The sequence below is a fragment of the Populus trichocarpa genome, chromosome 9 (genome assembly GCF_000002775.5).
Source record: "Populus trichocarpa isolate Nisqually-1 chromosome 9, P.trichocarpa_v4.1, whole genome shotgun sequence".
Classification (NCBI taxonomy): domain Eukaryota; kingdom Viridiplantae; phylum Streptophyta; class Magnoliopsida; order Malpighiales; family Salicaceae; genus Populus; species Populus trichocarpa.
The window spans coordinates 6171693-6183338 of record NC_037293.2 but is presented as its reverse complement, the minus strand read 5'-3'; the positions used below and the strand labels follow the sequence as shown (position 1 = coordinate 6183338).

The following is an 11646-nucleotide window of genomic DNA, read 5'->3' as shown; positions in this document are numbered from 1 at the left end:
ATTTTTTTCTGTGTTTAAAAAAATATACTTCACACAGTCTTGTTTATATATTTGATTTCACTTTACATATTTACATGCTACGTGAGAAATTTGCAAACTCAATCACTGAAAAAAGTTTGAAATATCATAGATTTGTTATTATGATTATTTCAATACTTAAAGTGCCTTTATAATTTATGTATTTTTTTTACTACCATTCATGCATCTTCGCCTTCTCCAATAAGAATTATGCTTTTATATATATATATATATATATATATATATATATCAGAGTCTCTTTTTGTTTTTTAAATCCATGATAAAAAAAATTAAACAAATTAAATTAAAATTAGATTTTTTTTTGTTAACAACCCAATTCATGATGGATCCAGAAACTGGAAAAAAAAACTACGAAATTTCTAAACAAATCCAGCCACAATCGACAGTCTTCCATCCTTTTCACTATTAGCCCAACCATCCACAGCTCCACCACCAACAACAGATACTTTCACAAGCAACAACAATAGCCACTGCCCATATAGGCAACAACAACAACATGCTCCATGACAGTAAGTTTCTCTTCGGAGGCTGAGATGGCAAGATTTTCAAGGGATTTTTAAGCATATGATTTTGATGGGGACCTGGTTCTGGTTGTAATTAACTGATGACTTCTGGCAGATAAGATGGACAACAAAAGTACTGTAGCTAATCTTGCCTGAGAAATTGCATGCTGATGTTTTTCTTAAGCATAATTCACAGATTGATTCACACTCTTAACCGGCCCTACTGCTGTTATTTTTTCTTTTCATGCAAATGATGCCCTTTCTCTACACGGGTTCTATTTTTTGGATTCGAGCTGCAGCTTAGGTTCATTTTCTGTTCGGACGTGATCCTTGAAAGCTGAAACTAATTCTAGTGTATCCACTCAGGGCTCTGCTGGTGTAAGCGGTAACATGCTGCACCATATACCATAGGCAACAGAGAAAAGGAAGCCTACCTTTAAATCATAGCTACTCAACAGCCCACTATTTTTTGTCAGCGGGAAGGTTAGCATTTGAGATGGTCACTAGTGATTTGTATGGATTGCAAAATATTGAGGATTTAGCTGGTATGCACAGAGCCCAACATGGGATTTTGTTGGCCCAAAGCAGAATCTCGTTAGCTACACAGGCCTACGCTGTTGGATCTTTTCCTCGGGGTATGCAGAATAAGGCAATTCTCAGGATGCAATCGGCAAATGAACGTGTTCTATACATGTTCGTTACGCGAGCTCCACGCCACCAAGGAGCAACGGGACTAGAGGCTTTTGGTTAACTCTATCAACAAATATAGTCTTGCCCAAAAGCTCATCAGTGCAGTTTACCGAGGCAGGAGAATCCTAATAGCTGGGAAGGCTAGAATGCCCATGCTTCGGCACCAGCACAACGTCGATGTCCATTAGGATTATTGGATTTGCCCATATGGCCATCGGCATAGTAATGGCACCATAGCAACCCACTATTAGCTCTACTAGGAAGCAAAGAGTAGAAGCGAAGTCTTTGCAATGACATCTGTTAGTTGATGTGACGCAGAAATGCATAGCATAGCCATTAAAGAAGTCTTGATTTAAGTTATTCTTCGGCGAAAAAACAAAATGTCTCCAGTAAATTATGCAGTCTACGTAGTCTGATATGGCAGGAAATGACTTCTTTTACTAGAGAATACGGCATGGTACCATGGTAAGATGATACATTATCAACCTTAGCAAGCTCTTAAAACACATGGTATAATTATTCCATTTTTTCTTATCTCATTAAGTGAATAATCATAGATTACATTCTACCTTTCCATCTGCATGATTTCTTTCCTTTCTACCAGCTCTATCTACAACTATTCTGCTTCTTTCCTACAATTAGTGTCCTAAATTTTAGAACCATCTCTCTAGAGATTTACATGATGGAAAACTCATCATCCACACCATCTAATTCTCCCTTAAGACTATGTTGTTGGATGATCAAAACAGAGGTTGTGTGTGAGGAATCAGACCCTGAAAGAACATCCCCTATAGGGCCTAATTCCGGACATTGCTGCCAGTCATTCATGCCGATTGTCAATATCGAGTCCACCCTCCCACCACGCCCTACTATTATTAGCCCATACTGTCCTTCCAATGATCTCAGAGTAGTATAGGTCTCGGCTGAATTGGCAACATGCTTCTCGCTATAGGAAACATGCCCCCCAGCGATGTGTCTCTCATAGAATTGAGCAAAACTCTCATCGTCAAGCTTCATCTCTTCTTCCTGCTTAGCAGCATTTATCCTATAATTGCCAGCTCTTCTCGAGGTAGTCACTGAATCACTATCAAGTAGGAATCTTATCACCGTGAGTTTTACTCCAGGATGTCGTGCAACACGACCTGCATAAGCTAGTGCTTCTCTGTCATCTTTGCCACCAAAGAAGATGACTGCTACTTGGAAAGAGCTTACTGACTTTGATATTTTCTCTACCAACCCATAACCTCGGTCCACAAGAATCCCCACTGAACATGGTGCATTCCGGAGCACCTAATTGAAACCAAAACCATAGTTAAGCCATATATTGGCATTATGGTTGATAATTTTTCACAGACAAGTTGCACGAATGCAGAAATTAGATAAGTGATGCATGATTTATGATGCTAAATCGTGAGTCAGTTCCTGGCTGCAGATGAAAGACAAATTCTTGGTTATATGTAATTAGTAATAAAAGAAAAAAAAATAATCAAAACGTCTGCAGTTATTTTTTTTTTATTAAAGGTTATTGATTAGTGATAATTACCTTACGGTTCACATATCTGAACCCAGGATTACCCCCGTCCAATGTCCCATTTGCATGCCGGTTCTTGTGAAATGGCAATATGATGAGGGAGATCATCAAGTCCTCTGCTAAATTGCAGATATCTTTGGCCATGCCATCGAATGTTGAGAGAGCAAGCATTCGTCTGAGTGTTATACCATTGCCATTTTCCTCTACATAAGCTTGGACTGCAGTAGAGATCTGATCTCTCATCTCGGTTACATCCTTGTCCATCACGGTCACAGTGTCCATTCCTTCTTGAACCAGTGTAGAAGCTATGTGATCTGTGAGTTCAACCATGTCGGTAAGATAAACCAGAATTCCTGGATCTGATGCCCCTTGAGAAATTTCCATGAAGTTGATGGTTGAAAGCACGTTATGCACTCCTTGAATACATAGCAGGATCCGAAGCTCATTAGAGGGGTCGAGCCACTCAAGAGCCACTCGTTGCGTAGGTGCACGTTTCCTCGCACGTTTTATGATTTGTGACACAACTAATGGGGTGGGTAGAACCGAAAGGAAGATCACAATAATGATTGAAATGCTAGTCGTAGTAGTTGTTATGTTTAACTGCAATCAATTTAACAAAATGAATACAATATTAGAAACGAGTTAACATAACTTTCCATTGCTAAATTGCATTGAATGCATGAATGCATGATATGTTCAATAACGCTGCAACTGACATGAACTTACCAAAACCATTGTTTTCCAAATCTTGGTATTGCTGAACTTAATTGTTTTGCAATATTATTCAGATTGAAAGTTTTTTGCCTCAAAGCACAGCTGGAAAATCAATGGACTTCATGTTGTGGGGCATAAACTACTACTTTTTGGCTGCTTTTTGTCACCTAAAATCCTCATCGATGCTTTTATAAAAAACGAAGGCCTTTCATGACATTTTTAACTGTCAATTATCTACTTGGAAATCAGTAATCAACATATTTCAAACTTAAGTGTCATGGTTAGTAACCAGTCATCTACTTCGTTTGAAAAAGCAAAAACTGAAGAAGAACGTAACAGAATCGATATAGTGAGAAGCAGGGAACCTACCAGGATTCCAATAACTGCAAGAAATACATGAAAGTGGCCTTTTGCAGTTAAAAGGAGACCGAGTTCAGCAGATTCACGCTGATGAAAACCTAACATCGCCCCGCATATGACTGTTCCAATCACTTTGCCAAATATTGTGATGAATACAAGGACCAAAAACCTTCCCCATGTTCCCCAATGGCTAGCTTCAAATTTGCTGAAATCAGCATGAAACCCCATCCAAAAGAAGAACACTGGGTAGAAAATGGTAGGTAATAGGTAGTTGATTTTGCCAACTGCCCATTTTGATACTCTCCCCTCACTCGGTAAGAAAACTCCAGCCACGAATGCGCTGAGAATGGGACTGTATCCATAAATCGGGGCACCGCTGCAAACAAATGCCATATAGGCAATGGAAAGCACCAAGTGGGAACCTTTCATGGGTTTCCCTTCAGGGTTTTCGTTGTTCACCCAGTTCATAAAGATGGGTGAAACTGTGGCCGTGAAAATTATTTGGAGCAGCAAAGCAGCAGCCATAGTTAAGGTCATTCTAATGTTTGCAGCAATATCGTTAACTGTGATAGCGGTTGGGAAAAGAAGATATCCGATGGAGACGAGAAGCACGGATATCATGTCAGAGTGCATTCCTGCTGCAATTACAAGTTTTCCTATATCTGACTTGCCTATTTTGAGACTGGTTATAAGGCGAGTTAGTATATGGGAGGAACTGCCAGAGAGAGTGGTGGAGAGGGAAAGAGTGAAACCAATGGTAGGGTGCTGATAATAGTGCAGCAATGGGGTTATGCTGCAAACTAAAATGATTGTGGGCACCATTCCAGCATAGGCTACCATAGCATTTCTTGATGGTGCTTTAAAGATTACATATGGATCCATTTCCATTCCCAGCACAAACATGTAACATATCATACCAAATTCAGCAATAGAATTTAATATGTCGATAAATTGTTCATCGAAAGCATGGCGTATCAAACTTATGTTGCCAAGAACCAGGCCCACCTGCGGCCAATAAAGATTACACACAAGAAATACCATCTCAATAACAAAATCAAGCTTCTTAATTGGAAATAGTTGTCACGTATTTATTGAACGGAAGAAAGAGAGGGGTAGGAGAGAAACCTACAGCAATATCAGAAGCTATGCGTGGTTGGGATAGAGGCTTTAGAAGCTGGTGTGAGAGGTTGCTGAAAACAAATGCCAAGCCGATGGAAATCACCTTTCCTGCTGCATTTTTTACCGTATACGAAATGAAATCAGGGCAAGCTGGAGCTGAGCCATTAACTGCGTGAACGCTTTCCATTCCCTACGTCTTTGCTTCTCTCTCTCTGTCTCTCTCTCTTTCTTTATTATCCCCCCTCCTCCTGAATTGCAGAGGGCTGTCTGCAAACGAAACCTTTCTATTTTTCACGGAGTGCACCATTTTTTTTCGTCTATTGGTTTTTTTGAGTTGAATGGCTATAATTGATTGCCTGCTATGAGGAGAAAATGGGGGAGTAATTTCAGGAAATTAAGCCATCTAAGTGGGGTGATGTTCTGGAGTAAATCAAATCACATGTCGAACTCTAAATCAGGATATTATCATCATGAATTAAAAAAAAGTCCAGTGATCCAATTAGTATTATGGTAAATGCCTCGAGACAAAGTCATTAATTTATTGGCTGATAAAATATTAGAAAATTATTATCATTAAATGGACTAATCAAACATGTAAATTTTCTAGGCCAACAAAATAAACAGAAAAATAAGAAGACAAACTTCACATTTTCCTTTACTTTTTTGTATGGTCGATTTCCATTACATCCTAGAAATAGAACATAACAATCGGCCTAATGAAGCTCAACATGTTTTGCAGGTTAAGGACTTCGATAAAATCAGCTAATTCAATGAAACAGAATAATAAGTACAAGAAGAGATGCCACGGAGCCTATGACACAACAGAGGAGAAGTAAGAAATAAACAAGATACATGACAGGTTGAGGCCTTAAGAATATCTCAATGTCTTTTGTCTCTGTGTAACAATCAATCAGATATAATTTACCATGTAATAGTTATTACATGATTCCTTTTTACTAACAACCGATCAACTTTTCTTGCAGGTAAGTCTTGGCATGCTTCGCTTGGAGAATAAATAAAGCATTGCCCGATGCTTTCCTTTCTCTCCCGTTATCCAAAATCTTGGACGTTTGCTATTCGTTTATTCACTCAGACATATCAGTTACCATTTAATTTAACTTAATTTTGCAACTGTGACATTTTCTCTTTCCTTTTGCTTAATGGCAACTTTTCTGAACAACAGAGATAACCAGACCAGCCACCAATGGTCTGGAATGTCATGTCATCGACTTTTGGATCCATTTTAGTCAAACTTCATGCTAAAAAGTCATCTGTAGATTTTATTCACCAGTTCACTCCATCCCTTCAGCCATCCATGACTTATTTGTAATCGAATTGAATTTGGATTCAAGTAATATCAGAGGAAAGTGATGGCTCATATACACAACAACGACATTGTGTGGTAAAGATAGATTGGAACCTATCAGAGGTAGCTAGCTTGCTTCTACCAGAAGATGTTCTCTATATTCACGTCTTCACACGCGTGCAAAACCTTGCAGCATAAAAAGCAACCATACGCGCACAGAAGAAGAAAGTTTTTCGGTGCACAATTTGCTGCCCCGATATATGATAAGCAGGAAATTATTGAAAAACATTAACATGAGTAAACTGCAGTTGAGTCGATCATGGAATGGGGGGGTGAGGGGGAGAACACAATCCACTTGAAGATGGTTGGTTAGATGCGTGGAAAAGGGTCGAGAGGATTGCCAAACATAAATACTATAGGTCATCAAACTAAGACAGACCCGTGCGCACCATTTTGATCCATTTTTCAATTTCTAAGATAATCATAGAGCAGTATAAAGATAAAAGAAGAAACCATTCTTCCCTTTTATTTTTCTGACAGTCGACTTGTATTCACACAATTATAAGCAATAAACAACCTTTAAAAAAAATGTCACAGGAAAAGGAGCGAGTTCCTCTGGAACTGTTGCAACTTTCACACAATTAAAAGCAAGAAACAACCTTGGAAGCGTGCACGCTTCTATCCCATAGAGTTGTTTTTGGATGCTGGATCTTGGCTAGAAGAGCTCTGTCAGATCACATTTTTAGCCATTTTGGCTTGACGGGTTTTTTCCCAGCAGCCTTGGGCTCTTGTGGTACTGGAGGAGGAGCTGTTCTTACAGGTTCCAGTGCAGTCTGGACCGGCTCTGCTGGCTCAGGCACAACATCCAAACCTTTCAAAGACATAACCTCTTCCTGGAGGAAGGGACCAGAACTGAAAGCTGCATTATCCTCTCCATTTGGCTTATCGTATGAAAAATACACGATTGCACCAGGAATCAGACCGGTCGAGTAAAAATCCTGTGACAAGTCTTTGATTTGCTTCTTTGGAGGAGTGGTATACAAGTAAAAAGGTACTTCTGGCTGAGCAAGCACTCTTGAGAGAAGATCAAATAAGCTCTGAATCTTTTCAGATGGATGAAATACCACCTCCAATGTATGATTATCAGGAAAACGAATCCTAATTGCAGTTTTTGTTATTCTTGACCTGTGAGCAGCTTCTTCTGCTTCTCGAATCTTTTTTGTCTTTAAATATTTATCTTCCTTCTTTGTCGGCAGAAGTCGATAATAATCCTCTGTAGTGAACTCATAAAAATCATCTGTATCCTCATCATTGGACGCTTGAGGCAACGACGAAGAGACTACCGATGTTTCAAACACATGGAGGTCATGCCCGAACTTCTCTTTAACAGCTGCAAACTTGGCCTTAGCAGCTTCAGCTTCCATGACATCAACTGTGGTAAGTCTCCTTCTCTTTAGATGCAAAGGGGAAGAACAATCCACGATCATCAGTGCATTCAGGGAACCCAATACAGAGAGAGAGAGTCTTGACCAATATAGACCCGCTGTTACTTTAAGCTCCTATTGGCCAAAAAAAAGGATTAAAAAAGATGAAACCATTTTCTTTCGCAGACTTGATTCAGTAAGAGAACTAATACAGTACAGAATTAACAAAATTTGATGCGTATATGGAAAAACAGAACCTTGTACGATGAAATTTCAAGCAAGAAACAACAAAACAAAACAGGACAATGTTGGAGCTTACAAGAACAATGAAGCTTAACAGAAAGCACATGCAACCATGCCAGAAAGTATAATCCCTAAAATCCTAATCTCGAGAATTGAAAGCCAGATCAAGAATTTAAATATTGGAATCTCGAATCAAACCACAGTTTGAGACCCTAATCGTTAACAAAAATCCATGATCAATTAACCTACAAGTAGACGATTATCCAGTTAGAGATCGATTTGGGAGTGAGATCAATTTACCTGACGAAACCAGATTTCGACTTTGCTGCTTGGAGAAGAGAGAGAAGTGCTTCTTCTTTTTGCGTGTCAGGAGAAAGAAGCTTGCGAGGACGAGATGCGGAATGGATAGCTGGATTCCTTCTAGTTGGTAAAATCTCCGAATTAGACCGAGAGTGTAATGAATGTCTGGGGAGGATAACCGGCTTTCCAGGTTTCCTTTTCCTTTTCGCGTAAAAAAAAATAGTGTTTTCCTTTTACAAAACAAATTTGAAAAAAATAATAATTGAGGATTTGAATTCAATTGTCCATAAAAATTATTGTTATTGAACAAGTATCCTTGGTGATATTTTTATTTAATCATGTTAGAATATACAAATGCATTTTCTATCACATAAAAAAATAAATATAAATCAAATAAAAAATTATCAAAATAAAAATAAAAAACACTTTAACCTCGAAACTAGTAATCATACAAATCAATCATCCTCGTGTTTTATAACAAGAAAATTTATAATCCCCAAAATATAACTACTTGTTTTTATTTAATTAAAAAAATAAATATAAAAATTTAAGAGAAATATGAGAGAGGATTTAAAAATATATTAAATTATTATTATTATTATTATTATTATTATTATTATTATATCTATTTATTCATTGAGTAAATTTTTCTACAACAATGTAGTTGGTAAATTATTTGGACATCCAAATCAAATTAAAAATTTATATTTATATGCGAATATCATCTCATTATTAGCAGAAGGCCGTTTTATTGATTGAACAACCAGTTATTTTATTATTTATATATAAAAAAATTATATTATATAATAAAAATGAAGAGTCTATGTTCCTATAATAACATGTGGCATTCTTTGTATGAAGGTTTCTTGAGCTTATCTTATATGTGGCGTTTCGACAGTAAGTTTTTCTCTTTGAAAAAAAAAAACTTTCTTATGACAAGGGAGAAAAAATGATAAGTCTTACCAATATTTTATAAGAAAAATAAGATAATCTTTTAATTATTTTTATTTGTTAACGTCTCTTAATAATACTAATTATGAACGCATTATAGACATAGAAAAATGAGAATCAACTTTTAAAGTGGATTTTATAATTAATACATTTAAAAGAAAACAATAAAAAAATTTAATTTAAAGTAAGATAATTTTTTTTTTTTTTTTAAATACAGCCACGGTACAAAGACCAACAAAATCTAAAAGGCTGGCCCAGAGGCCCAAACATAAACAAAAAAAATGATTATAATAACAGCAGGAGGAAGAAGAACAGCTGTCGTTCTGGCTAAGGTGAAAAGAAAGAGAAGAGAAGAGACAGATGTAGAAACAGGAGTGGAGCTAGGAGTTTTAGTTTGAAAAGTTCAAATTAGAGAACCTGCCAACCCCTTCATTCCGCCCGTGCCTGGAAACCAAGAGGATAGAGACAGAAAAAAAGAAGAGAAAATGGACAAAAGAAGGATGGGTTGCTTGAGCACCACATGGCTTCAACGTCTACAAGCAACAAACTAGGAGGAAGAGCTTATCGGGATGAATTTAATGACAACAAGGAATGTCGTCGTTAAAGCTACAACGACACCGCATGCGTCGTCAAAATTTGAGGGTCTTGTTTCGCACATTAGCACGTGTAATGCATGCACGTGTCAGGCAATCTTATCCAAAGAAAAACTTGATGATCCTTTTTTTTTGTTTTAATCAATTCCTTGATTCTTCAGCTACTTTTTAGAGTGTTTGAAATTGTGATAATAATAGTGGTTTGAATTGTTTTTTACTTAAAAATATATTAAAATATATTTTTTTATTTTTAAAAAATTATTTTTGACATTAGTATATCAAAACAATCTGAAATTATATAAATTTTTTTCATTTTAAACAAAAAAAATTAAATTTTAAGAGAACATGATGCCAAATACATCCTTCTTCCCATCTCCAGATTAGATTAGTCGAAAGGAGCACACCTGATTCTTTATTCTACAAGCTAAAACAATAGGTTGTGTTTGAGAATGCGGTGCAAACCACGTTCTCAGTTTTTTTTTTATATATATTTTCAAATCGTTTTGATGTGCTGGTATCAATAGTGATTTTAAAAAATAAAAAAACTTTATTTTGATGCATTTCTAAACAAAAAGCACTTTGAACCGCCACCATTACTACAATCCTAAACATGCTCATAGTACGGGTGCACGAATTGTACATGCGCTCATTATAGCCTCATGCAGAATAATAATATATTTTAACATATTTTTTATTTAATAATATATTAAAATAATATTGTTTTATTTTTAACATTAATATATCAAAAAAAAAATTACAAAAATACAGTTAACTTGTAATAATAACCAGAATATATGTGCTCTTTAAATTGAAGCAGAAGATTCAACTTGATCAAATTATTTTTAGAGGGTTATATTGGAGGAAATGCTAACGGTATAGGGATATAAAATTGGGACTTGTTCCATTCCCTAACAGCAACGAGTCAATAACAGATAATCCGAACAATGCCCAGGTCTCAGGGGAAATTATAATTCTAAATCATCAAAGAAACCGAAAGAGCTAGGGTTCTTGAGCAGTGGCAATCAATGTTTCTCATACTCAAATTATCGTTCATTTTTGCGGTGCCTTTTTGCATTCTAACTATCTGACTTTATTTCTTTCAATTTCATCAAATTAGGCTACATAAATATTATTTTATGTGTTGAGATTTTTTTTCATCCTTTATTATCTCATGTGTGCAAAGTGCCAAAAAATAATTTGAAGTTAAATTAAAAATCAATATTATAAAATATAATTAAACAAAGCTAACAAAAATTAAACTAACAGGGATTAAATTTAACACAAAAAACAAAACCCTTTTTTTATTGTTCAAAACACGCTAGAAAAATTAAACCGGTCCTTAAAGTTTCAATTCATATACTATCTTGTTTTTTTTTTTTTTTTTTAACTTTTTATATTTGCAATCCAAACTTTATTTTTTTACATTTTAAACCTTAATATCTAGAAGATAAAAGGAAAGAACTTTCAATAAAATTGAGAAGAGGAACACAAAAGACTGGTATGTATATAATGATTTTATTCACCAAAAAAAAAGTTAAATGAAAATAGTTTTATCATTCAAATATTCTATGAAAAATATTCGTAAATCTTGTTTTAACTCGATTTAATTTATAATTTGTAAATTAATTGAATGATATTTTAAACTTAAAAATAATTTAATATAAGTTTTATTGGGCAAAAACAAGTTGAAATTTAAGTTTTTTAAATTTTAATACTCAAGCACTAACCTTTTCAGCTGCTATAGATGGATTAAATTTGCATTAGAAAATAACAAGTTGCTCGTTATATTAAAAAAAAGAAACTGGACAAATGACATTTAAAAAAAAAAATAAAGTACGTCAGCCTAGCTTTATAGACCCGCGTGCACATGGAC

The 11646-nt window shown here is 35.7% G+C and overlaps 2 protein-coding genes across 3 annotated transcripts; both read right to left on the bottom strand.

Annotated features, from left to right (window-relative positions):
- Positions 1-1745: 1745 nt before the first annotated feature.
- On the bottom strand, positions 1746-6252 carry LOC7482290 (cation/H(+) antiporter 28). The gene is made up of 4 exons (XM_002314007.3): positions 4967-6252; positions 3847-4842; positions 2776-3363; positions 1746-2522 (listed from the first exon to the last, which is right to left on the bottom strand). The coding sequence occupies exons 1-4, from the start codon at positions 5141-5143 to the stop codon at positions 1908-1910; spliced, it is 2376 nt and encodes a 791-aa protein (XP_002314043.1). The 5' UTR covers positions 5144-6252; the 3' UTR covers positions 1746-1907.
- Positions 6253-6756: 504 nt separating this feature from the next.
- LOC7482291 (plant UBX domain-containing protein 1) lies at positions 6757-8423 on the bottom strand. 2 transcript variants are annotated; one of them, XM_052455847.1, is made up of 2 exons: positions 8179-8423; positions 6757-7821 (listed from the first exon to the last, which is right to left on the bottom strand). In XM_052455847.1, exon 2 carries the CDS (start codon positions 7747-7749, stop codon positions 6997-6999), a length of 753 nt encoding a protein of 250 aa, XP_052311807.1. In that variant the 5' UTR covers positions 7750-7821; positions 8179-8423; the 3' UTR covers positions 6757-6996. The 2 variants fall into 2 exon arrangements, with proteins under 2 accessions (XP_052311807.1, XP_002314044.3); XM_002314008.4 differs by having other exon boundaries at positions 8230-8423.
- Positions 8424-11646: the final 3223 nt, after the last annotated feature.

Bases quoted from the DNA above. Each gene is read 5' to 3' on its own strand.
- LOC7482291 (XM_052455847.1), bottom strand. From the start codon at position 7,749: ATGATCGTGGATTGTTCTTCCCCTTTGCATCTAAAGAGAAGGAGACTT.
- LOC7482290 (XM_002314007.3), bottom strand. From the start codon at position 5,143: ATGGAAAGCGTTCACGCAGTTAATGGCTCAGCTCCAGCTTGCCCTGAT. The intron at 4,843-4,966 runs GTAGGTTTCTCT...TATTGGCCGCAG, and splicing joins GCATAGCTTCTGATATTGCT to GTGGGCCTGGTTCTTGGCAA. The intron at 2,523-2,775 runs GTAATTATCACT...GGTTTCAATTAG, and splicing joins TCAGATATGTGAACCGTAAG to GTGCTCCGGAATGCACCATG.